The sequence below is a fragment of the Artemia franciscana genome, chromosome 10 (genome assembly GCF_032884065.1).
Source record: "Artemia franciscana chromosome 10, ASM3288406v1, whole genome shotgun sequence".
In the NCBI taxonomy this organism is placed as follows: domain Eukaryota; kingdom Metazoa; phylum Arthropoda; class Branchiopoda; order Anostraca; family Artemiidae; genus Artemia; species Artemia franciscana.
The window spans coordinates 51,448,402-51,474,494 of record NC_088872.1 but is presented as its reverse complement, the minus strand read 5'-3'; the positions used below and the strand labels follow the sequence as shown (position 1 = coordinate 51,474,494).

At 34.7% G+C, this 26,093-nt stretch overlaps 1 protein-coding gene and 1 long non-coding RNA gene across 4 annotated transcripts in view; both read right to left on the bottom strand.

Moving 5' to 3' along the window:
- LOC136032340 (uncharacterized) overlaps positions 1-26,093 on the bottom strand; it is a 513,312-nt gene that overhangs the window by 52,345 nt on the left and 434,874 nt on the right. The window lies entirely within an intron of this gene.
- On the bottom strand, positions 479-26,093 carry LOC136032333 (carbohydrate sulfotransferase 11-like). Of its 3 annotated transcripts, XM_065712651.1 has the most exons (5): positions 25,964-25,981; positions 12,427-12,534; positions 7,821-7,933; positions 4,676-4,986; positions 479-2,998 (listed from the first exon to the last, which is right to left on the bottom strand). In XM_065712651.1, exons 4-5 carry the CDS (start codon positions 4,955-4,957, stop codon positions 2,327-2,329), a joined length of 954 nt encoding a protein of 317 aa, XP_065568723.1. In that variant the 5' UTR covers positions 4,958-4,986; positions 7,821-7,933; positions 12,427-12,534; positions 25,964-25,981; the 3' UTR covers positions 479-2,326. The 3 variants fall into 3 exon arrangements, with proteins under 3 accessions (XP_065568723.1, XP_065568720.1, XP_065568722.1); XM_065712648.1 differs by lacking the exon at positions 7,821-7,933 and having other exon boundaries at positions 25,964-26,093; XM_065712650.1 differs by lacking the exon at positions 7,821-7,933 and having other exon boundaries at positions 4,676-4,980; positions 25,964-26,093.

Below are 26,093 nucleotides of genomic sequence, written 5' to 3'. Positions count from 1 at the left end.
TGAAAGTTCACTAGCATTAATAGTAGCAGCAGTAGTAACATGCACATAGTGCCTTTTAATTAGTTCAACATCCCCCTGAACATGCTCTGAAAGTTTCACCTTAATACCGTTATCTTCAGTAATACTACTAGTAGTAGTCGCAGTAGCAGCAACTGTAGTAGCAGTATAACAGTTGTATTAGTATGCACATAATGCCTTTTTGTTAATTCAACATACCTCTCAACATGCCCTGGAAATTTTAACTTAATGCTCTAAGTGTTATCTATTGACAACACTGCAACTGCAACTGAAAGAAAACACATATCTTTTACAAAGGTTTTTTTCTGGTGTACGATGTCATATTGAAGAGACTCTGTTGCCTGATTCCCATTCTTCATTATTTCATTCTTCATAATTCTTCAGTATTCTTCATTATTTCATTCTCCCATTATTTCATTCTTCATAAGGTTTTAGCTAAGCTGAAAGTTTTTTCTGTGTGTAATATATTTTATAATTTAATAGCAAAATAATACTGGAAATCAAACATTTAATATAAATTTCAGTTCTCAGCCATGAACACTCCTAAAAATTCTATCAACATTCCACGCACAAACTTCGTACATTTATTCTAAAGAAAACCAAAAGGTATTGGGTTCCTCAACATAGTTTTATCAATAATTAGTGACTAGTAATCGATAATTAGTGACTAGTTAGTTCTTAGGTTTAACTAGGCTGGAAAAACGGTCTACGAAGCAACAAATACAGTTGTTTAGCATGGACAGATTCTTCTTCTTTAAATTTCTGCCTTTTGTTAAACAGGAAAGGAGCTATCACGTTTTTAGATTGATGATATAACTGCTACTTCCTTAAATGCACAAATAACGTATAGAAACGTATAAAAATCAATAAAACGTATAAAATATAAAAAGTATAACGTATAAAAATCAATAAAGCTTTCAATATTCAACGAGCATTTTGGGCCATCCGAGAATGTTAAAATTTACTTTTCGCAGAGTCAAACACAGTTGCTTCTTACTGTGTCAACTTTTTATTCTAAATATCCGACCTATATAGTGTAAACAATACAGCGTTGCGCAGTACCAACTATTGAATACATATCATTCTGCTCTCTTTGCTTGGTGTGGTGTGGAAAAAACGTTATTTTGACAAAATGGATGCACATTTTGCTTTTGATTGAGTTCAGCATACCTCTCAATATTCCTTCAAAGATTCATCCCAATATCCTAGCCGTTCTTTACATGCTCTAGAATAAGCCCTTATCTTTTATTTCCTTTTTATGTATAAGAAATTAAATAGACTCTTCTGGACATAAAACGAAAATATGTGGAAAACTAAAAGTAGAAGATACAATATCGCTTTTCGGATGGCAACATTTTAGCCATAGGCTTTAACAAACGTAGTTTTTTTTAAGCTCCAAAATCGCACACATTCGAACAATAAGTTGACTTTTTTATACAGAAGGCAGCGTGTTTTTGACAAATATTTCAAATTTGAAAAATACGGATGCTCAACAAAGAAATTTCGTTTAGCCAAGTCAACAAGTAGTCTTGCTCAAACTAACTAAGATAGCTTGAGATAAAATCTATATGCTAGCCTATTGGACAATCCGCGTATTGGAGATATTTAAACTAATTGAGACAATTTCTCAACCTGTATGGCTCAGCGTAAAACAGGGTCTGTTAATATTGAATGAAACTTTCTTTAAAAGAAAAATTTAGCCGGATTTAATAGTTATGAGAGTTTAGTTTCTTGAAAGTGTCTGTCCATTTCGTAACACAGGAGGTAACTACCTCCTACCCATTCATTGGTAATAATGAAGCTTTTGGTTCATTGAAAACCGTAATCTGAAACAAGAAAAAGATGGCACTGATTTCATTTGAGTCAAAACCACCGAAAATTCAATTTATAGTCAATTTAAAGTCAATTTATAATTATACTGCTGTATATTTTTCTAATGTTTCAATGGAAAAAATCCCAAGAGCTTCAGCAATTTTAATAAAAAAAATAAATACATTTCTTTTAATTTATCGGTTTCAGCTAAGGAGTCACATATTAGATGCAGTAAAAGCAATTATAATAACAGAACTCGAAAGACATTTAATAGTAGTAACACTATTACTACTACTTCAAACAAAACCTCATTGCAGGATAAATATACAGCTAAGCACTCCCCTCATTCACCCTTAAGTTTTTCAGGGTGGGTATTTGGAAAACCCACAAGATCTAAAACAAAGCCAGTCATGACTGAAAAAGTTTTACCATTTACTGTGGTATAAAAATGTAATGAATGTCTCAGGGCTTTCCAATCCATGAATATAAATAACTTCTAAATGTAACTACGTATGTCAAAATCATAACCAAACAGTTCAAAATCAAATTTATATGCTTCATATAGTTTATATATTTGGTTAATTGTCAGCTGCTGCATATACTCTTTTAATTTTTCGTTAGAAGTCTTTGGCTCTTTATAGGTAAACTCAACTAAATTAGTTAAATTTTTCAACTCTAATATATGCTGTGTGTCTTCCTTCATATGCTCAAATCTAACAATATAATCAAACCTCACAAAACAAGGATGACTTAGTTTATAGTACTGCGCCCAGTGACTGTCAATGTTGTATGTTCTCACCATTTCTGGATCTGTAAGATAATTAATAAATTCAGAAAATGTTGGTTTCCCGCTCTTAATCTCTTCAGGGGTTGCGCCAAATCTGTATTTTTCTATAATAGGAGCACCATACGTATTTTGAAAATACGGTTCACCTGGCTCACCTAACTTATTCATATACCCTGACACAAGACGCTCAAAAGGATGACGGACCACCACAAATACAAAGTAGGAGCTCAGTTTTCTATTTCTTTCTTCTGGTGTCAGCCCATAGAGGTTGGTGTATTTCATTCTAAAATGAATGTCGTATGGGGTAATGTTTGCTGCGTCTGTTTCATTTGATTGATTGGTTAAAATACCAAATATTGCCTTCCAAAGTGTGCAACCAGTCTAAAAAAAATTGTAAATAACTAAGTACACTTTTAATTTATTATCTATTGTTATAAATAATTTCTATTAGCATAACTATACAACTTAATTTCCAATTTTGCATAATTTAAAACGTGCAAATTTCGGAAATGCTAATCAAAAATGTAGAAAGAACAAATTAATTTTACAATATCCCCGCTCCTTTATAGTATTTTCACTTATATTTAGACTTTGGCGCTGGGGTGGTCTCCCTTGAATTTTACAGTCAGCATGCATCTTCAAACTGGGGAGCCAAGAAATCATTTTTAATATATAATAGCCAAATTGTAGTTACCCATAAATTCCTTTTGTTCTAATTAGCCGGATATATTAATATGTAATTATATAATACTCATTAACCGCTTGTTTTATGGGGCAAATCGTATAAATTAATGGTGGACAAGCTAGCACTTTCCTGAAAACACAAATCGACGCAACAAAACACGTTTAAGATGAGAAAATAAGTTTCCGGCAGAAAATAATTTTTTAACACATCTAGTAAGATCAGTTTTCAGTAAAACATTAGTTTTCAGACTTCTATAAATTTAGGGAAATATCATAAGTCAGTTTATTTGAACAACATTTGAACTATCTATCACTTTGCGACAATTCAATGATAAATATGCTACAAAATAATAAACCTGTATTTATTTTAATTCTTCATCTGAATTACATAAATATATCACCTGAATAAATCGTTTTTTCTATTTCTCCTAGAATCAAAGCTTTACCTGGTTAAAGGTCCAAAATTGACTTTAAGGACCAACTTTTACAAATATTTTCAATGTTGAAGAAATAACTAATAAATAAAGTAAAAAGAATATGTTCAATTAAAAAAAAAATTCTTTCATTAGATGACAAATTCCTGGGCAAAGAAAGAATGGAGTTTTAAATTAGGTATCACTAGGGTTTCATTCCATTATTGTGGTAATTTTGGTTCGTTTAGGTTTGAAGGTCTTGGAGTAATAAGTATGTATCGAAGCGTTTTGATTTAGTTCAGCATCCCCCTTAACTTGCTTTCATATCTTTTAATGATACTAAATTATATTTGTAATATTAATACTCATTCCAATCGGAAATCTCCGTAAAAAAATAATATTTTAAACGTTTTAATGTAATGATATAAATATTTTAATGTCCTGATATCTTATGTTTATATTTTTTTGGGGGGGGGGGTATGGGTGACCCTAGCCTGGGTTAGAAATGTTTATTGTAAAGGATGTTTTTGTCTTTCGTTAACATTTCTACTTGTTTTCTCTAATTCAGGGCATTTTTCTCTTTTTTTTTTGTTAAACCTCTGAATGGTTTTACGCTCAAAATACTCTTCTTTTTTTTGTTTATTTTTGTTTCATTTTTGTTTCTCTCCTGTGTTTTTTCCTGGCCATAGAGCCTTACCGGGGAGTCTATGTTGAAGTGTTTTTGTTGTAAATTTATTTGTTGAATAAATAGATTGATTGATTGATTGAAAAAACCTAACCTAAGCAAAAAAAGTAATGATTTCGAATAAGTTAGCAAAAAGTAAAATAAAACTTAAAGTAAACTGATAGTACCTATGAAAGCAAAATCAAGTTAAATAAAGCATTACTGAAAACAATACAGTGTTGGTTTAAAGCAGTTACTTCACAAAAAGATTTGAGATACATTGGTGCCTTAAATTACCTTTGGAATATAATAATAAATAAGTTTGTGCTCATCATCCACGCTTGAATGCCAGTGTCCCACATTAGCAGGAGCTTCATCATATTCAGTGCCTTTATACTTCTCACAAACGTCTTTGACTCTTTTGAGATCGGCTGTAGCTCTCTCAGCACGTGGACTTGCTTTGCTTAAGGTGGCGGTATGTATAGGGGTAGATTCGGCAAAAAACTCTAATGTTTTGCTTGTTTTTTCCTCACTATTCTTGTGTTCGCTCTTTCGATGTTTAATAATCTTTTCTTCCATATTATAACGATGCAAGGACACATCTGTAACTGCAAATTTATTTTTAAAAGGTTTTTAGATAAAAAAAAGTTTTTCAAAGAGACGTAAAAGAGCTGCATTAAAAACAAAAGATGAGCAGAAATAAAGTAAAATAAAACTTTGAAGCTAAAATGAACAGAGGTCTTCATTAATTAATAATTCCAACTCAAAGTGAACTGAAATTACAATGAAAGATAAAGTTAAACATTGACGAATAAAATCACCACGTAGAGGAGTGGAGCTAACACATCTAAACCTTCCAAAAGTATCATCATCAAATTAGTGCAAAAAGTTTTTATGTCGAGCAATACATGTTTCTTTGACTATAAGAAAAAACAGACGAAATCAGCATATCAACCAGGATTACTGAAAAAAAAACTATTAAAAGTGGATGGATTGTTTGATATAAATGATATTTATTCCAGGAAGTTTCTGGAATTTATTAATAATACAAAAGAAAAAAATTAGACGTAGTTAGTTTTCACGACAGAAACGACGCTCTCACCTTCAGAAGGTCTAGGGGACGTTAGCCTTTCTTCTGTTTGTAGTGATTTTCTGTTCATTTTGAATTTGAAGGTCTTGAAGTTTTAAGTCCGCATCCAGGTGTTTCGACTTAATTCAACACCCCCTCAGCATTCGCATTAGCACTTTAGCATCCTGGACGCACAGAGTCTTTTGGCTTTGTTCTACATCCTCATCGGACATTCCCGGAAAGTTCCAACTAAATACCCTTGGCCACTCCTGATTCACCATGCCCCTCAAAACTTCCTGTAAGTTTCAAATCGATGCCCTTATCTGTTCTCGAAATTTTGAAGATGCGCCCTATTGACCTCTGGGTTTATATTGCGTCTTATGGTTTAGTTCATGAATCCATCAACATTCACTGGAATTTTCAACTGAGTAGCCTTCCATTCCTGAGATATTGCAGATGCCCACTTTTTTTTATTCTGGATGTACATAGTGTCCCTTGATTTAGCTCAACATTCCCTCAAAGTTTTACTTTAACATTTTTATTCTTTTTCGACATTAAATAAAAAAAACAAGTTTTTTGAAATGAAAGTAAGGAGCGATATTAAAACTTAAAACGAAGAGAAATTACTCCTTATATGAACGGGGCTTTTCCTCCTCGACAACCCGCTCTTTACGCTAAAGTTTTTTATTGTTTTAAAAAGTAGAGTTGCGAGAAAGAATCAAACTTTAGCGCAAGGAGCGGGGTGTCGAGAAGGAAAAGTCCCTTTCATATAAGGAGTAATTTCTGTTCGTTTTAAGTTTTAATGTCGCTCCTTACTTTTATTTCAAAAAACTTGTTTTTTTTTATTTAATTTCTGAGAGTTTTTGAATTAATGCATGTCTGATTTTGGCTCTCCGTGCATAAATTATGAAAATGGAATTTGTTATTAATTCTTTTTTTGGCTAAATGGCTTTCTCTTAGTTTTGATCAGACGATTTTGAGAAATAAGGGGTGGGGAAGGAGGCCTAGTTGCCCCCAAATTTTTCGTTTACTTATAAAGACAACTAGAACTATTAATTTTTAACGAACGTTTTTATTAGTAAAAAATATAGGTAACTTAAGAATTAACTTACGTAACAAGCTTCTATATTCTTATATTTTTGATTATATATATGAGGGGGTTTGTCCCCTCGTTAATACCTCGCTCTTCACACTAAATCTTAAGTTTTGTCCCAATTCTTTAAGAATGACCCCTGAATCAGAAAGGCCGTAGAATAAATAGTTGAAATTACTAAAAATAATTAAGCATAAAGAGCGAAGTATTTATCTCCTTCTAAATACCTCGCTCTTTATGCTAAAGTATTTTAGAACCCCTCATATGCGTAATAATCTCTGTTCGTTTTACGTTTTAATGCTTCTCCTTACTTTCAATTGAAAAAACTTTTTCATGTTTATATTTTCATTGTTGTTTTTTTTTAATAGTAATGCTAGAAAATCCTGCACCCTTTTCATTGAATTTCTCTTCCCCCATGAAATATTCCTCCAAGGAAAGATCCTCCCATATAGCTCCCTCCCCTGAACCCCACACCCAAACAAAAAAAAAAACCTGAAAACGTCAGTACACTTCCCAATAACCATTACTGTATGTAAACATCGGTCAAAGTTAGTAAATTGCAGCCCGTCCCCCCGGTACTGTGGGTGATAAGTCGTCCCCAAAGACATAGTTATTATGGTTTTGGACTATGCAGAACAAAATGGCTATCTCAAAATTTTGATCCGTTGACTTTGGGGAAAAATGAGCGTGGGAGGGGGCCTAGGTGCCCTCCAATTTTTTCGGTCACTTAAAAAGGGCACTAGGACTTTTCATTTCCGTTAGAATGAGCCCTCTTGCCAAACTCTAGGACCACTTGGTCGATACGATGACCCCTGGGAAAAAGAAAAAAACAAATAAACAAATAAACACGCACCCGTGATTTTGTTTTCTGGCAAAAAATACGAAATCCCACATTTTTGTAGATTGGACCTTGAATTTTTTTTCTTTAGGGTTCTCTGATACGCTGAATGCGATGGTGTGATTTTCGTTACGATTCAACGAACTTTAGGGGATGTTTTCCCCTATTTTCTAAAATAAGGCAAATTTTCTCAGGCTCGTAACTTTTGATGACAAAGACTAAATTTGATAAAACTTATATATTTGATATCAGTATAAAAATCCGATTCTTTTTATATATCTTTTAGCATCGAAATTCCCTTTTTTAGAGTTTCGTTTACTATTGAGCCGGGTCGCTCCTTACTACAGTTCGTTACCAGGAACTGTTTGACGCAGGATTAAAAATGCCCCCTTTTCTTTTAGCAAAACCTAGACGTAAACAGCCGAAAACTGGCATAACTTACAGGACTTGTCACAGGGTATATGGTGGTCATCTCGTCCTTGGAGGCACCAATTGAACCAAATGGCTATCTCAAACTTTTGATCAGTATTGAGGGGGAGAGCAACTAAAAAGGGCCTGGAAAGGTACAATAGACTTACTCCCAGATTGAATGAAAGTTGTCCTTTACCTACATTTATATAAATTACCTAATTAATCCATTTTTATTGCAAATGCAAAAAGTCAGAAAAAAAACATGGAAATCACATTCACTTTAATACAAAAAATTCCCTCGGTCGGAATCCATTCCCCCTGCAGAGAATTTTATTTTGGCTCTCCGTACATAAATTATTAAAAAGAATATATATATATATATATATATATATATATATATATATATATATATATATATATATATATATATATATATATATATATATATATATATATAGATATATATATAGATATATATATATATATATATATATATATATATATATATATATATATATATATATATATATATATATATATATATATAATAAAATACTCCTTATATGAAAGGGGGTTTTCCTCCTCGACACCCCGCTCTTTACGCTAAAGTTTTTTATTCTTTTAAAAGGTAGAGTTGCGAGAAAGAATCAAACTTTAGCGCAAGGAGCGGGGTGTCAAGGAGGAAAAGCCCCTTTCATATAAGGAGGAATTTCTGTTCGTTTTAAGTTTTAATGTCGCTCCTTACTTTCATTTCAAAAAACCTTTTTTTTTATATTTAATTTCTGAAAGTTTTTGAATTAATGCATGTCTGATTTTGGCTCTTCGTACATAAAATTATTAAAATGAAATTTGCATGTTCATTCTTTTTTTGGCTAAATGGCTTTCTCTTAGTTTTGATCTGACGATTTTGGGAAATAAGGGGTGGGGAAGGAGGCCTAGTTGCCCTCCAATTTTTCGGTTACTTATAAAGGCAACTAGAACTTTTAATTTTTAATGAACGTATTTATTAGTGGAAATTTATGTAACTTCAGAATTAACTTACATAACAAACTTTATATTCTTATATTTTTGATTATATATATATGAGGGGGTTTGTCCCCTCGTTAATACCTCTCTCTTCACACTAAATCTTAAGTTTTGTCCCAACTCTTTAAGAATGACCCCTGAATCAGAAAGGCCGTAGAATAAATAGTTGAAATTACTAAAAATAATTTAGCATAAAGAGCGAAGTATTTATCTCCTTCTAAATACCTCGCTCTTTATGCTAAAGTATTTTTAGAACCCCTCATATGCATAATAATCTCTATTCGTTTTAAGTTTTAATGCTTCTCCTTACTTTCAACTGAAAAATTTTTTTTCGTGTTTATATTTTCATTTTTTTTTTAATAGTAATGCTAGAAAATCCTGCGCCCTTCTCATTGAATTTCCCTTCCCCCATGAAATATTCCTCCAAGGAAAGATACTCCCATATAGCCCCCTCCCCTGAGCCCCACACCCAAACAAAAAAATCCCCCCGAAAACGTCGGTACACTTCCCAATAACCATTACTGTATGTAAACATTGGTCAAAGCTAGTAAATTGCAGCCCCTCCCCCACGGACTGTGGGGGGTAAATCATCCCCAAAGACATAGTTATTATGGTTTTCGACTATGCGGAACAAAATGGCTATCTCAAAATTTTGATCCGTTGACTTTGGGAAAAAATGAGCGTGGGAGGGGGCCTAGGTGCTCTCCAATTTTTTTGGTCACTTAAAAAGGGCACTAGAACTTTTCATTTTCGTTAGAATGAGCCCTCTTGCATCACTCTAGGACCACTTGGTCAATACGATGACCCCTGGGAAAAAGAAAAAAAAAAACAAATAAACACGCACCCGTGATTAGGCTTCTGGCAAAAAATACGAAATCCCACATTTTATATATTGGACCTCTAAATTTTTTCTATATGGTTCTCTGATACACTGAATGCGATGGTGTGATTTTGTTACGATCCTATGACTTTTAGAGGGTGTCTCCCCCTATTTTCCAAAATAAGGCAAAATTTCTCAGGCTCGTAACTTTTGATGACAAAGACTAAATTTGATAAAATTTATATATTTGATATCAGTATAAAAATCCGATTCTTTTGATATATCTTTTAGCATCGAAATTCCGTTTTTTAGAGTTTGTTTTACTATTGAGCCAGGTCGCTCCTTACTACAGTTCCTTACCACGAACTATTTGATAAAAGTACATATACTAAAATTTTATTTTTTTCAGTAAAGTGGAAACTATTATTCTTAGGTAAAGTACAAACTATTATTTAGGTAGCAAATTACTTAGTAATATGATACTTTCTAGACTGAGAGATGCTGTAAACAAAGATTTAAGAAAAGAACGGTGCGGGTTTAGAAAAGGTAGAGGATGTGCCAACCAAATTTTACTCTTTGGCTAATAATAGAGAAGTTCCTGAGTTGTCAAACACTTTTAGTCCTCAGTTTTATATATTATGAGCAAGTGTTCGATTTTATTAATAGAAGAGGTTTAGCAAAGGTCTTATCCTTGTATTGTATACCAGACAAATATATTAAAGTGATTAGATTTATGTACGAGAATAGCACTGCTGTGGTTAAGGTAGGAAGTGAGGTTAGCAGCTAGCTTTGTATTAAATCAGTAGAAGCAGGGTTGAGTTCAATCCCCCTTAAATGGATCATTTTGATGGACTTTGTCTTAAGGACCACAGGACAAACAATGGGAGACCACGGAATCAAACGGGAAGGAAAAACTCTCCTGGACTTAGATTATGCTGATGATTTAAGCATCATAGATGAAAGTGTGAGCAAAATGAATAAACTTTTAGAGGTTTTGTGAGTTCAAGGTACTAGAATAAGTTTGAAAATGAATTTCAAGGAGACTAAGTTATTAAGGCTAGGAATAAGTAAAAATGAATAGGTGACGTTAGGTAACGAAAAGATTGATCAGGCGGGCAGCTTCACTTACCTTGGGAGTATTATTAATAAAAACGGTGGGAGCAATGAAGATGTTAAAAGTAGAATAGCCAAAGCTCAGAGTGTTTTTTCACAGTTAAAAAAAAGTTTGGAAGAATAAGAAGATAAGTCTGCAGACCAAGATTAGAATACTAGAAGCTACAGTGATGACAGTGGTCAAATATGGCTCTGAAGAATGGGAGCTCCGAAAAGCGGATGAAGATTTGCTAGGTGTTTTCAAGGGAAATTGTCTACGGATTAATTTGGGTAGTCAGCTGACTGATCGTATTTCAAACAGTAAGCTGTACGAAAAATGTGGTTCAGTCCCATTGTCTAGGGCTATAATGAAAGAAATGTTGATATGGCTATGGCACGTCGTGCAGATGATGCATGACAGATTGTCGAGATTATCCTTTTCGGCCAGTCGTCTAGAGGTAAACAGAAAGCATGTCGTCCTCTTCTGGGGCGAGAGGACGTTATAAAAAATATTTAAAGAAGATGGGAACTTCCTGGGAGGTGTAAAAAGAGATGATTTGAATAAATTGGGAATAAGGAGAAGCTTCCTAAGTTGTGTTGGCCTCAGGCGGCTTTGTGTTGCGGCGAGTTATTAGTATTAGTGGTATTATAGGGGGGGGGCTGAATATGGAATTTTGGCCAACGGCAGTTTCAATGGTGCACATTTATTTTTTGTCCAACGCTATTTTCGAGTGGGTTCAAGCTATTTGTTAAAAACCCCGAAAACGTGTTTTCAAAATAACACTTTACTATAAAGATCAATTAAAATATTTGTTACCTACCCTGAATCAGCTACAAGTGACGATTTTCTCTCAATAGAAAGTGTTATCTAACAGGTTGTTAAGTTGGTGGTTACTTTGTGTCTTGGTTCGTTCTTTACTAGATTGCGGCTATTGCTACAACCAAGGCAAAAGGTAAAAAATAAAGGAAGTTGGATCACAGGTAGATTAGGCACATCTAGAGGAAAAAATTGAGCTTGTTTGTGGCAATATCTCGCAGATAATTGTTAAAACAGAAATAATTTGATACTTTTTAATAGCTTGTCTGGTGTTGTGTTACATTTTTAATTGTTGTGTTCTATCTCCCAAGCTCAAAGCCGATCGCACAAATCTGGAAAGACAAGTCAAACAAAGGTCCAAAGCGGAAGTTTCTTTTGCGTAGCAATTATCTTTTTTATATTAAATATTCATGAAGTAAGGGGAAGGATGTATTCTTAAAATTATAACAAAAATTTCATCCTGAAATGTAGATAAATCCTAAAAGAAGGCTTCCCAAGGCAAGTAATAATAACCATCTAGGAGCTAAATTAATAGAGTGGTGAAAGAAGTGACCCCAAAACGACCTTCGAAAACGGATGGAACTTCTGTTAATCTGAACAGTCGCTTGAGCTAGAAAATCTCAACTTTTCTGAGATAAAGAAAGATTTTTCATATTTAAGTTTTTTCTTATACAGTATTTTTTTATGTTCGGCAAGGTAAAAGTATTTTAGTTCTTTTAGTTATTCAGTATTAAAACAGCTTATTTTGATTTTAGAAAATTTTCCTATTGATTATCATAATTCAATTGCACGTCTTAATGGTAAAACACTAGTGGAAAATCCCACAACAATTATGAATGAAGAGAACATGAAATTTATTTCACCCAAAAAAGCTATCTTTACCTTTGTCTGTGTGATAGTATATTACAGTGGCAGAGGCAATGGCGATGATCAAAATTAACGTCAGGGCCTTGCGGGAAACATGTTCCAGGTTCTTAATTTGAAAAAATCCTGCAAAAATAACATGTTAATTCCTTTTATTTTGTACAACAATGCATAAAGCAAATTATCTGTTATAAACCTTTACAATTGAAGAATCTTTGATCCAAAAACATACCATAAAACTTAATATACCTTTGACTTACACAGACCATATACCAAACATATACACGATACCATATATCATACCATACCAAACATACCATAAAACTTAATCTACTACTTAATCTTCTTAATCTACACTTGAACTATTGGGTCACTAATTACGAACGAAAACAAGAGTATATTGAAGATATTTCAGGGTCAGGGGTGGACAGACTAGGGCAGCAGGCAATGACGTTTTGGCTCTGAGCCAAACCCTGTGGACAGATTTGAGCCATTCGTTCTGTAATCTTCCCAGTTTGGCATTGATTGGACTTGCCATATTCCCTCTAGCTATTGAGCTTATGTTTTATATCTGCTTTTTTAGAGAGGTCACAAAGTCTATCAGGAAAAAGCGTCGATTTTGCTACACCCACCCCTTCCGCTAGGGTGATCTAAGAAATCATGTTGCATTTTTCTTTATATGTATAAATCAAAATATGGTAAACCACTCCAAGAAGTTGGCAACTCCTCGCTTAGTTTTGGCCAATCTCTAGAACAACTTGTGACAAAAGTGTGTTTTTATATTGCATAGATTAAAGCATGGTACGAAATCCTGTAGGAAGATGCCAACACCACAATCCCTTTTTAACCAGAAGTTAATTAATAAAAATAAATGTAACTTTTAATAGCGTAGTTATTTAAGTCCTTAAAACTAGCAGTCTTTCATTGCTTTTACACAAACAAATGAACTTACAGACAATCGATTATCAACGTCTAAATGTTATTTTGTTCTTTATATGTACCTCCTCAATCCAGTACTTCCTCTGAAGAAGATAAACGGTCAATATTAGAGGAAGAAAAGTGTGATTTTTCTTTTTAATAAATTTAATGGGTATAAAAGCGTTGAACAGGATATAAGAATAATAATAATAATAATAATAATAATACTAATAGTAATAATAATAATAATAATAATAATAATAATAATAATAATAATAATAATAATAATAATAATAATAATAATAATAATTTATTTGAGCCCTCTATACATACAAATTGCACTCAGAGGAGTATGGACAAAGAAACATACATAATAAAAGTACCTATTTTCGCAAACACTAAAGAATACACTAACAATGACTCAAAAACGATTAATACTACCCAACTGATTCAGATCGCTCTCTGAATCTGCCTCCTAATACATCTATCTTATCAAACATCTGAAAAACTTTGTAACATTTGGAGATATAACTGTTACGAGACCCAATAGGAACATGTAGAAAATACTAACAAAATTTTAAAAGGCAGATCAAATTCGTTGACGTTCTTACGTAGGAAAAAACTTCCATAACGGCACCAGAAAAAACACATGGGGAGCAAAAAACGAGTTAAAAAGCCGACCAAGCGTTTTTTGTTAAATTGGCCTTTAATTCTAGAAAGAAGTCCATAGGACTTTCTCAACTTTTCTCTCGGCACATTTACTGTTAGTGACAGTGTTGCTTGAATCGGGGTCCATAAAGCAAGTCCAAGGTACTTGAGAGACGCAGTGGCTAAAATTGAGTCACAGCCAACTTGAATTTTTGAATCAGGAGGATGATGACAACCAAATAAAGATAAATTCAGTTTTAGCAGAAGCGACTAACAGCTTCTTATGTCAGATTATGTCGGAAAACCCGGCATAAAGGCTATCCACGGCAGCCTGCAGTGATTTCAAGTTGTCATACAGCAGAAGAATGTCATCCGCGTATGATATATGACTTGTGTCGATGGATTGCTCGACAAGAAAATGCGGTATTCTGCGGGTTGCAGAGCAGATGGCATTGTTAAATATTTCAGGTCTCAAAACTGAGCCCTGTTTTGCTCCGCGACAAACAGAAAGTCGGCTGCTATAAATATTTTCGACGCAGACACGTATAGAAGTTTTGATATCATTGCCACAGAGAGGTACAAATAAATGGGTACAGCCCACTCCTCAAAAGTGCTGAAATAGCTAGTGAGTGCAGGATCGAATCAAATGCCTAAGAAATAGCTAGAAGTAGTTAGAAATAGACTATTTCGGATATCACGAGACAGAATAGATACTTGCCGTCTCTTGAAGACCAGGACAGCTTTCCGGTACTCTTTTTAGTCGATTTAAGGATTCTAAAAAATAAACCATACCAGGGACGATCACGATCCACCAGATGTAAAACCAAAACTTGAGACTGTTCTTTGCAAGTTGTAGCACATGGCCATCGCTCCAGCCCTTTTTCCGTGCACCAATCCTAATTCTCTCAGATAGTACTGCCGCTGAGGCACCTACTTTAAGTGAATGATTAATCTCACCAAAATAACAATCTAGATCCAGACTGCTGCCATACAGCGTTAAAGAAAGAAGGTGAAAAGGACTTTTGTTTTTAGGTAGCATAGAATCCAAAACGCTTTGAAATAGTGGTATATCAATATTATCCCAATGCATCTTCCAAAACCACTGAGGCTTTTGACGAATTTGTGGAATAAACAACTTCATACAAAATTCTAAATGTAAATAGTCACTTTTTGACATATCATCAGATACGTCAACAATGACACTGTGGAATTCCAGGACATTCGAGAGGACAAATAAAGATCGTAAGTGGAACTGATAATATATCTTACGTGCATTACGTCTTACGTCTTACGTACATTGGATGGTTTTGGTATTATATATGTATGTATGTATTTATTTATAACCCATCATACAAAATAATGAAGTGATGGAGTACATAAAAGAAAAAGAAGAAAAAAGAAAGAAACAACATATCGTAATTACATCCTAAGATAAAAAGAAAAATAATTCCATGTCAAAAAGCAACATTTTACCATTCATGGCCGGTTTGCTTATTGCACATGTGTACATTCAGTTCAGCTAACTTGGCACACGGATAAGACAAGCTATATTTTTTTCATCAAATAGGAGTTGCGGATCCACGGAGGAACTTGCAACAGAAACTTAACGAATTTGAAGAAAACGCGCTTCATCCTAAGATGGTCAGATTCATTAAATATAGGGTAAAACGGTACTAAATACAGAATATGGGGCAGGATGACACTATTGTAAATCCTCGGAAGATGGACTCTATTCAAATGAAACAGAACTAACAATTGTACCATAAGCACGACGGATTTCAGTTTCCATACTTTCTAGCATCAATAGCCTAGTTTTCTTCAGATTTTTTTTCCAATAGGAAGGCCAAGATAATTCAAATTGACACAAGGCTTTACTTCTGTACCATTCGGATCTATAGATGTATCATCTGATCTTGTCGCATCTAATTCATTAAAAATCAAAACATCACATTTTCCAGTATTTAGGGAAAGCCCAATATCACTGTAGTTTTTACATATCTCAAAAAAACATTTTTCTAGCCCACTGGTAGTCCTACTAATATTAAAAATGTCTTTTGCATAACATAATATCGACATATCAGCACCTTTATATATCCAGCACGAAGAAAGTTGTCACTGAGCTGGAAGCGTTGCATTATTATAAATCGTGGGAGAAGTAATCGCACCCTGCTTAACCCCGATATGAATTGGTATATACCCATCAGTCAGCAAATTGCTTCCAGGTATACATATTTTTGCTTTCTTATAGCGGTAGAGGTACAGAAGAGGTCCAACTAAGTCTAGCAATACACCACGGTTCAAAAGGTCATTCATTGCTTGGGGATGCAACAACGAATCAAATGCTTTACTAAAATCGTATGCTCCAAGCGCTAGAGTACCACCGGATTTATCTGCGTCGATCAACAAATTGCAAAGACATTTTAGAGCATGGAAGCAACCAAGCTTAGGCTAGAAGCCACTAGAAAATAGTTGAAAGGATAGGCCCAAGGAGGTTTTTTTATGATGAATGCAAGAATTATACGAGAGGAGTGGTTGACATTTTTCAGTGTTTAAATCATTATTTAATTTTTCGGTTTGATGGATTGATTGTGGGAGGTACCAAATGGTTTTTTATTTGATTATTTGTCGTACCTTGTTTTGTTTTTTGTGTTTAATTGTCGTCCCCTTTCATAAGTTGATTTATATATAGGACTAGTGGTGTGATTATTCACCTAAATAAGCTGTTTTGTTATGTTTATTGTTGATGAAAAAACTCTTTTTTCTTAACAAAAAGATAGTCTCTCACAGGAAAAGAGCAAGTATTACAGTAAAATTTAATAAAAAAAAACAAGTTTTTCTTAACTGAAAGTAAGAAGCGACATTAAAACTTAAACGAACGGAAATTACTCCGTATATGAAAGGGCCTGTTCCCTCCTCAACGCCCCACTCTTTATGCTAAAGTTTGACTCTTCCTCTCAACTCTACTTTTTAAAACAGTAAAAAGTAACGTAAAGCTGCAAATGCTCTTAGAATCGGCCCATGAGTAACAACGAAGTAATTTAATAAGCAACGTAATTTAGTAAGCAATTTAGTAATTTAGTAAGCAACGAAGAATTTAATATTAAATTCAGCCGTCATAGGCTGAATTTAATACTAAATAACTTTTCGTATTTAGGATGGAAGAATCCATCATATGGTTGATAATCAATGGCCATCAATGGTTGATTAGCAGTGGGTAGCTCTGTCGATCTTCAGTTAAGCATTCAGTTAAGCAAAGATTCAGTTACTTTTTTAGGAAATGTTAGGTATAATTGATAAGTTTAATTGGTTAATTTTAAAGGACAATTTTGGGTTGATTTGTGAAAAGTAAATAGAATTGTTAGTATAGTTAGGTAATGGGGGAAATTATTATACCTGGAAGAGGATAGGCTATTAAAGACAGCATACCAAGCCTGTGAAGTCAGAGACAACGCGTCACCTGTAGTCGCCGGTAGTAAAGAGCCTTAAGACTTCGATGCATTTTAATGTATTTTTTCCTAGAGCCACTTCGTAAGGGGTAGTCGTATAAACTTCGAAAGGGGCTCACTTGATTGAAAGTCGAAAGTTCCAGGTTCTAGTGTTCATTTTAAGAGTCAAAAGTGATCGAAAGGCAACTAGACCCACATCTACACCCTTTTATCTCAAACTCATCAAGTCAAAATTTAAAGATAGCCATTTTGTTCAAAAATATTCCAAAGATCAAAAACTTTATCTCTGTTATTTTAAGTGAATAAGTTTAGAAAGAAGAAGGTATGGTAAAACTTTTGTGCGTATTAGACTGATGAAACTAGATTATTTCTTTTAAAAATATAATAATATTTGTTCCTGAAAGTTTTTGTAATTTTGGATTTTTCTTAAGATTTATATAGATAAAATAGAAAAAGTTTAAAATATACTTCGTTTTTAAAATATACCCTGTCTGCTTGTCCTGTCAGTTTAATGGCTATCAGTGCCAAAATAAATTCTGGGTTTCAGGGACTGCGACTTGATGTAGCCGAACTTAGTTTCAGATCTGTTTTCTGGATGGGGTTCCACCTGATCCAGCAGCGTCTGAACGTGATTTTTGAACCGATAGGAGACAGAAAATGCATCACTCCGTTGCTGGGTGTCACGATGTATGTAGTCTTTGGGTCTAGCTACTGTCACAGCCAAGGTATATATACAGTCAAGTATCTTTGTATCAGAAATGTTTCAGAGCTACAAAGATTAACTGACATCTTAAGCGTTGACCATGGCAAAAAAATAATCTCTTAAGAAGCAATTCAAGGTGGGAGAAAAAAAGATCTCTTTTTAGTACCGATTCAGAGGATCGTCCTGAACTTCTTTTGACTTCTGAAAACCTCTGCCACTTGCCACTGATGGCTGAAAAGTGGTGGATCACCCACCACTCCAATGTTGCCTGCCCAAGTTACTCTAAGACTGGTGTGTGGGGTTCTTGGTATGGGCAAAAAACAATGGTGGAAACCTTGAGACTACCAAGGAAGGCTCTTTTGCAAAGGGAACAACTATAGGCAAGCCAAATCTCAAATTACCACGCTTAAGAGGGCACCAAAAGCCTTGTGAATAAACGGGTTTTGAGGCAATCGCCCTTTGTAACGTGAGCCTCGACTCACGATGTTTTGTGAGTTTTTTGAGTCCTCCCATAACAAATATAATAGTAATACAATAACAAGTACCGAGAGCACGGCGAATTTGCCGCCGAGCGCCAGCATTGCTACACGGCAGGCTTGTATATATTGATTCTCATTTTCGCTTGTCATCTAACTGCTGACAATGAGAACTTCTTACTGAAGTCATAGCTTCACCATAGGTTCGATAAATCCACCCTGGAAAAATACAAATTTTTGCGTAAAGTTGTGACCTATTTAGATCGTTTTTGTGGCCAGAAATGTCAATATGCCGCTTTTAAGAAATTAAAAAAAAATATGTGGCCGATTTTGAGGCCAGGTCGCAGTACTTGGCACGCGGCAGGCTTGTATATATTGATTCTTGTTGCCACTTGTCTCCTAATTGCACATAATGTGCCCAACTTTTCCTTGACGTCACCACGTCAGGTTAGGCTCGAAACAACCACTCTGAGATAAATAGTAAAATGGAATATAGTTCTAACTAAATATGTTCTACATATATACCCAGTCACTTGTTTAAAGGGAGTAAGCACATTCGTTATTCTTTTGTTTTAAGTCATGAGGCGTCAAATAAGCAAAAACAATTGAGCTAAGAAAGACTAGCGTGAATTCAGTTTCTCCTTCCTGTTAATGCATCAAAGATTCATCCATTTTAGAGGACTTGTTTTCTTCTGGAACTCGCTGGGATTCTCACTGTTGCTTCTCTTCTAACCATAGATTTAATTTCCTATTCAATGATGTTACTGGTTGTCAAATGTCTTCTAGCCTCAGATCTCGCTTGTGCTTCACTTTCGTGCATTATTACTTCCGACTTTTCTCTACACCTTTTAATTTAGTTGTTCGAATCCATTCTAAATCCTGTGTTCTAATGCCTCTTCCCTCTGAAATATCTAAAATATGGATTGGCATAGTTGTTGTTTTATTCTTTAGTTTCAAGTAATGGGGTGACAAGTCAGCAGCTTCAGTTGGATTAAGAAAGTATGTTGTGAATTCAATTCCCCCTTCCTGCTTAATACGTTCCTTATTCAATCGTAATTTTTTGAATCATCAAAATTCTATAATTGCATAATTCTCATGTTATTGTTTAGTTTTAAGTCACATTTTCATTCGCAGTTCAATGTGATTTATTGCTGTTTCTTGTTCCAAGTCTTTTTCTTTAGCTGTTCAGTAATCTATCATTTCTGATAATTTTGCAAGTGTCATAGATTTTCCACAAAGCAGTTCGTCATCTTGGGTAACTTCACATGTGTCATTGATGATAAAAATGATACAACCACTCCTGGGGTGGAAATTATGCAATTTATGCTCTTGAAATGTACTTATAAATATGACTTCACTCGTATGAATTTTTTCCAAAATTAAGGCTCTCAGCGGATTTTTTCAAACTCGTGACCTATCTAGGTCAAATTTCTAGGCCAAAAAATGCCAGGGTGCAAATAAAAAATATATTGAGCCCTTTTAGAAAAAAATACACATACATAAAAAAAACATTGCTCATTTAAAGAGAGTAGATATTATAGCAATAAAAAGCAGCTTGAACTTCATAAATGGGAAAAAGAAGAAGGCAAAATCAACGAAATAACCAATAATAATAAATATTATAAACCATTTCAGTAATTATACTCTATAAATTGGTCCTAAAAATACTGGTATTCTTTTTCCCTTTTTTTTCAGCAACTCAGTCTAGCTGCTCTAACGTTCTTTTTCGAATACTAGAAGAGACCCATGCCCAAATTTCTTATTTTTTAAGTTGAAACTCATGCCCAAGCCCAAAATTTGTTAATAAGCCAAAATAATAAAAAAAAAAACTAGATTAAAATCCCTGCTATATTTTACTTGGTTAATTTACATAAACTGGTTTCACGATTTTTAAGCTAGATAGAATGACTAAGTTTTAGCTTGTCATTGACCCTCGGTACAGAAACTGGTTTAAATATAATTATCTCTATAAAACGATTACTGAATCTTTGTTCTGGTGCTATTGGCCAACATACCGTTGAATCTACATGTCAGTTAATGGTGAAAGGAGGTAGAAAGATTCGAAGAGTATCACCCCTCCCGAACTTCACAGCATTGTTTTGTCAAAGGGGTGCCAACTTTCCGCTAAGTGGCGTAAATCCCTTCGTGGCCTAAAGGGGCCACGAAGGCCCCTTTAGGCCTTCATATGATTCATATGATCATATGAATGATCATATAGATCATTTTAAGTGGCCTAAAGGGGTGTAAATCCCAGAACGTCAAATATGCCGTACAGCTCTGCCACGCTTGGCACAGTTTTGCCACGCTTAGAATGTGCAACCTGAATGAATTTTGAAAGGTGCCTCCCCCCCTTCGAGTTTTATTGGGTTCGTTTTTATTTGTTTTAACAAATATATCCTTCTCCCAGAACCAGCAAAGGATTATTCTGCACATAGTTTGAATAGAGTCTGCAAATTTTTGTTACATCTAGTTAAGTTTTCTTTTTGCAAAAAGTAGTAACAGCTCAAAGCAGGCCCGTACGCAGGAATTTTTTCGGGGGGGGGGGGGGGAAGGCAAAACCTTCGAAACAGCAGATATAAAGTAGCACTTTTTTTATTTAGTAATGCAAAAAGCACGTATATCGGAAAATACAGATAAACATTAATCCGTAGTATTGTAGCGGATGAGGGGAAGAAGACTGAAGCCTCGAAAGTACGTTTTAGGCTCAGGTTATGCTCATAGCGATTTAGAACCAGTGATTAATCTATTATATCCCACTGAAAGGGAAATTTTAGGGTTAACAGTGCAATATGGGTGCTGTGGGGGGTAGTTCTTCTATGCAAAAACGTATATTTTAATGAAAAATGATAGTTTCTAAAATTGATCCATTAAAAGCTGTACTTTATCCTGAAATGGGGGGATAAACGCCCTAATATCAAGGATAATTCTATTTTGCTGTGGAAAGCAAACTCTCTTTACAAAAAAAAAATAACAGTAGCCTACAATTGCTAATTACTTCAAAGAGGGTAAAAAGTTAGACAGAAAATGGGTTAATAATTGGGCAGTGACTTGACCGGATAATTGCATGCTGTAAAATCCCCCCAAAAAAGGCTTCACACATGTATCTAGATTCTTCATAAAGAAAGATCCGAAGAAACCATGGGAAAATTAAACATCTCACATAATTTTGGGTGGGGGGCGGGCCCGAGGGCCCCCCTGCGTACGTGCCAGGCTCAAAGTGAATTCGTTTTTAGTGCTATTGGTGCTGCAGAAGTTTCTTTTCGTGATTAGTTTACACTGTGGGTTACTAACAGGTGAGTTCGCAAATCTCTAGACGTATGCCTCCTCAAAAATGTAAAAAACATTTTTTCTTATTATGCTCTGTATAAAACTTTTATTTTTATAATTTTTGAAGTTGCAATCCCCCCTTACCTCAATCATGCTTTTCTTTAATTTCCATATGAAATTAGGCTTTCAAAATTTGACTGCCAATCACAAGGATTTGTGAAAGTGATAATTCATAATATTACAGAGTGGTGGTGGGGTTATATTTTTGTAGTAGTACACATCAAACCTAAGGCCAAAGGCCTAAGGCCACAGTTTCATTGGGCGTCTTGTGGATAAAACGCCAAATAATCGGCCAACTGGGATCCCCGTACTCGTATGCTGACACGCCGTGTCAAAAAACAGTTTTTTTTGCAGGTTCAATGGCTGAATTCATTTCGGTTTGCTCGTATCCGTAAATAGAGAGGCAACTGGGGCCACAATCAGAGTTTTTTCTTGACGTGGAACGGCTCACACACAGCAGATGCAGAAGCCAAAACGCAAAACTGGAAACTTCATGTCAGTTCATCCCGTCCATTGAAACATAAACAGCAAAACTGGTGTGTATAACTCAACCCCCGTTCAACAAAACCCTGCGGTATACAACCTCATATAGATCAGCCCTCATTCAACTCAACCCCATGCAGCTAAACTTCCATCCCACTCAACTCTACTTATTATAAATTAACCTGTTGCTGGGGTTATATTGAATTAAGGTTGAGTCAAAGGGTGTTAAACTGAATAGGGGCTGAGTTGCGTTGAAGTTGAGCTGGATAGGGCTGAGCTAAACAGGGGCTCAGCTAAATAAAGCTTAGTTAAATTGGCATTTGAATTGCAGGAGGACTGAGTTTAGTGAGGGCTGAGTTAACAGGATTTGAATTGAACGAGGGTTGAGTTACACGGGGACTGGGAAAAATGGGTGTTGAAATGAATGACAACTGAGTTAAATGGTTGGAGTTGCATCAGAACCGGCATGACTAGAAACATGGGATTCGGTAGTTACCTGTTTACTTTTTAAGCATGGATACGTTCTCAATAGCTCAGCTGAAATATCTAAACGCAGCTACTGTACCATCAAGAAGTACATCAAGAAAAATAAAATAGCTCAATAGCTCAATACCTCAGCGGAAATATCTAAACGCAGCTACTGTACAATCATGAAGTACATCAAGAAAAATAAAAGAGCTCAATAGCTCAATAGCTCAATAGCTCTGCTGAAATATCTAACCGCAGCTACTGTACCATCATGAAGTACATCAAGAAAAATAAAAGAGCTCAATAGCTCAGCTGAAATATCTAAACGCAGCTACTGTACCATCATGAAATACAGCAAGAAAAATAAAATAGCTCAATAGCTCAATAGCTCTGCAGAAATATCTATACGCAGCTACTACCATCATGAAGTACAGAAAAAAAATAAGATAGATCAATAGCTCAGCTGAAATATCTAAACGCAGCTACTGTACCATCATGAAGTACAGCAAGAAAATAAGATAGCTCAATACCTTAATAGCTCAGCTGAAATATCTCTACGCAGCTACTGTACCATCATGAAGTATAGCAAGAAAAATAAAATAGCTCAATAGCTCAGCTGAAATATCTAAACGCAGCTACTGTACCGTCATGAAGTACAGCCAGAAAAATAAAAGAGCTCAATAGCTCAGCTGAAATATCTAAACGCAGCTACTGCACCATATTGAAGTACAGCAAGTAAAATGAAATAGCTCAATAGCTCAGCTGAAACATCTGAGCGCAGCTACTGTACCATCATGAAGTACAGCAAGAAAAATAAAATAGCTCAATAACTCAGCTGAAATATGTATACGCAGCTACTGTACCGTCATGAAGTACAGCAAGAAAAATAAAATAGCTCAATAGCTCAGCTGAAATATCAAAACGCAGCTACTGTACCATCATGAAGTACAGCAAGAAAATAAGATAGCTCAATACCTCAATAGCTCAGCTGAAATATCTATACGCAGCTACTGTACCATCATGAAGTACAGCAAGAAAAATAAAATAGCTCAATAGCTCAGCTGAAATATCTAAACGCAGCTCCTGTACCGTCATGAAGTACAGCAAGAAAAATAAAAGAGCTTAATTGCTCAATAGCTCAGCTGAAATATCTAATCGCAGCTACTGCACCATATTGAAGTACAGCAAGAAAAATGAAGTAGCTCAATAGCTCAATAGCTCAGCTAAAATATCTGAGTGCAGCTACTGTGCCATCATGAAGTAAAGCAAGAAAAATAAAATAGCTCAATAGCTCATTAAAATATCTATACGCAGCTACTGTACCATCATGAAGTACAGCAAGAAAAATAAAATAGCTCAATAGCTCAGCTGAAATATCTAAACAGAGCTACTGTACCGTTATGAAGTACAGCAAGAAAGATAAATAGCTCAATAGCTCAGCTGAAATATTTAAAAACAGCTATTGTGCCATCATGAAGTACAGCAAGAAAAGTAAAATCGAGATAAAGATGGTTTTGCCTAAATTATTTTTCTTTTTTTTTGTCCTAAAAAAAGCAAAGGCTTTGGGAGAATCATGGTTGCAGCGGTAGCTGGAACCTAGTAAAGAGCGAACAACAGCCCATAGTAACCAAAAAGTTGTTTAACGTGTTTCTTAAAAGAAACTGCCTTTTGAAAAACAATTTATCTGACACTGATTTAGAATGGCAACTATTATTTCGGTTTGTCTTAAAAGTAAAAGTTTATTGCGATAAGAAATTTATGGTGATTTTGAAAAAAAAACATGAAACCCCAAAAATGGTGTCAGATTAAAATGTAAAGTGAACCATTGGAGTCAGCATTGTTGAAAACCTTTTACAGAGAGATTAGAGTCCCCTTGCTTGAATAACAAGAAAATCCCTTTTTTGTATCGGTAGCACTGATTTGTCTCCCGTTTTTTTGTTTTTTTTTATTACTCTTTCTCACAACCCTGCTTTTTAAAACAGTAAAAAAACTATAACAACAAAACTGAGGAGGGGAAAGCCCCTTTCATATACGGAATAATTTCTGTTCATTTTAAATTTCAATGTTGCACCTTACTTTCAGTTAGTCCTAACGTAAGTTAGGACAGTGAATACAGTGAAGATTTAAGAAGTAGAGCAGCCAAAATACAGGGTATTTTATTAGTAGCTGGAAAGGGTTTTGAAAAATAAAAATATAAGCTTTCAAATTAAAAATAGGATGCTAAGAGCATGTTAATGATAGCTCTCAAATATAGCTCACAAATGGGGTTGCTTTAGAAGATTCAGAAACATATCCCCTATGGCCTTATATCAAAATAATTATTCGAAGAATATATAGGTCAGTCCCCGCTTTTTAGAGCTAGAAAGTAATTTAGGTTAAAATAAAATGCAGGGTAAAAAAATTAAGTCTTAGGGAGCCAAAAGAAAGTGGAGCCAAGGTCATAAGAAAGAATTTCAAGTAAAAATGAACTTCGGTCAATCTTGGTATTACCGAAACAATTGTTTGGGGTCATGAAACTATTGTTAATAGATGCATTTTGACTTTTGAACATCTCTTCTCTCTTGCAAAACTACCACAAACTCACCGTTATGGAGTTATTATATATTTGCACATTAGGGGAGGGGGGGGGGGTAAAGCATAGCATATATTAAATACAGCAATGGTTAGTTTACGTATTTAATATACCCTATGCTTTACCCCCAACCCCCTAATGTGCAAATATATTGCCCAAATTTGTGGAAGACTGTAATACTCTTGCAGAAAGTTTTCGATCGTAGTGATTCCAATTCCGCACTTTCCAACTCGATCCAAAACCGTTTTCGAGGAATTCCAGGCACGTTTTCGAAATTTTTCTCTTTTTCACAGCAAACTTCTACTATAAATATTAGCCGATATAATATTTACCATTCCTGAATCACCTACAAATGTCGATTCTTTATCACTAGATTTTATTTTTCAAAACGTGTTTCAAAAATCTTCCGTTAGTGTGGGTTTCTCTTTACTAGATTACAGCTTGAACTAAATAAGTAGTGATGTAAAACATACAAGTAATTATACAATAACAGGCATAATCAGGAACTACACACCTTTACAAATAGTTCGAAATTTATCCATTTAGTTGAAAACTATGATATTCACGCTCAATTTTCAGAACAGATTGTATGAATCCTACCATAACTCACTGCGTGGAAACGAAAACTCGCTGACCAAGTAAAC

Excerpts from the sequence above, each read along its gene's own strand:
- LOC136032333 (XM_065712648.1), bottom strand. The coding sequence starts at position 25,991 with ATGGATAAATTTCGAACTATTTGTAAAG. Across the intron at positions 4,987-12,426 it reads ATACTATCACACAGACAAAG|TTACAGATGTGTCCTTGCAT; the intron begins GTAAAGATAGCT and ends ATAAATTTGCAG. Across the intron at positions 2,999-4,675 it reads TTTATTATTATATTCCAAAG|ACTGGTTGCACACTTTGGAA; the intron begins GTAATTTAAGGC and ends AATTTTTTTTAG.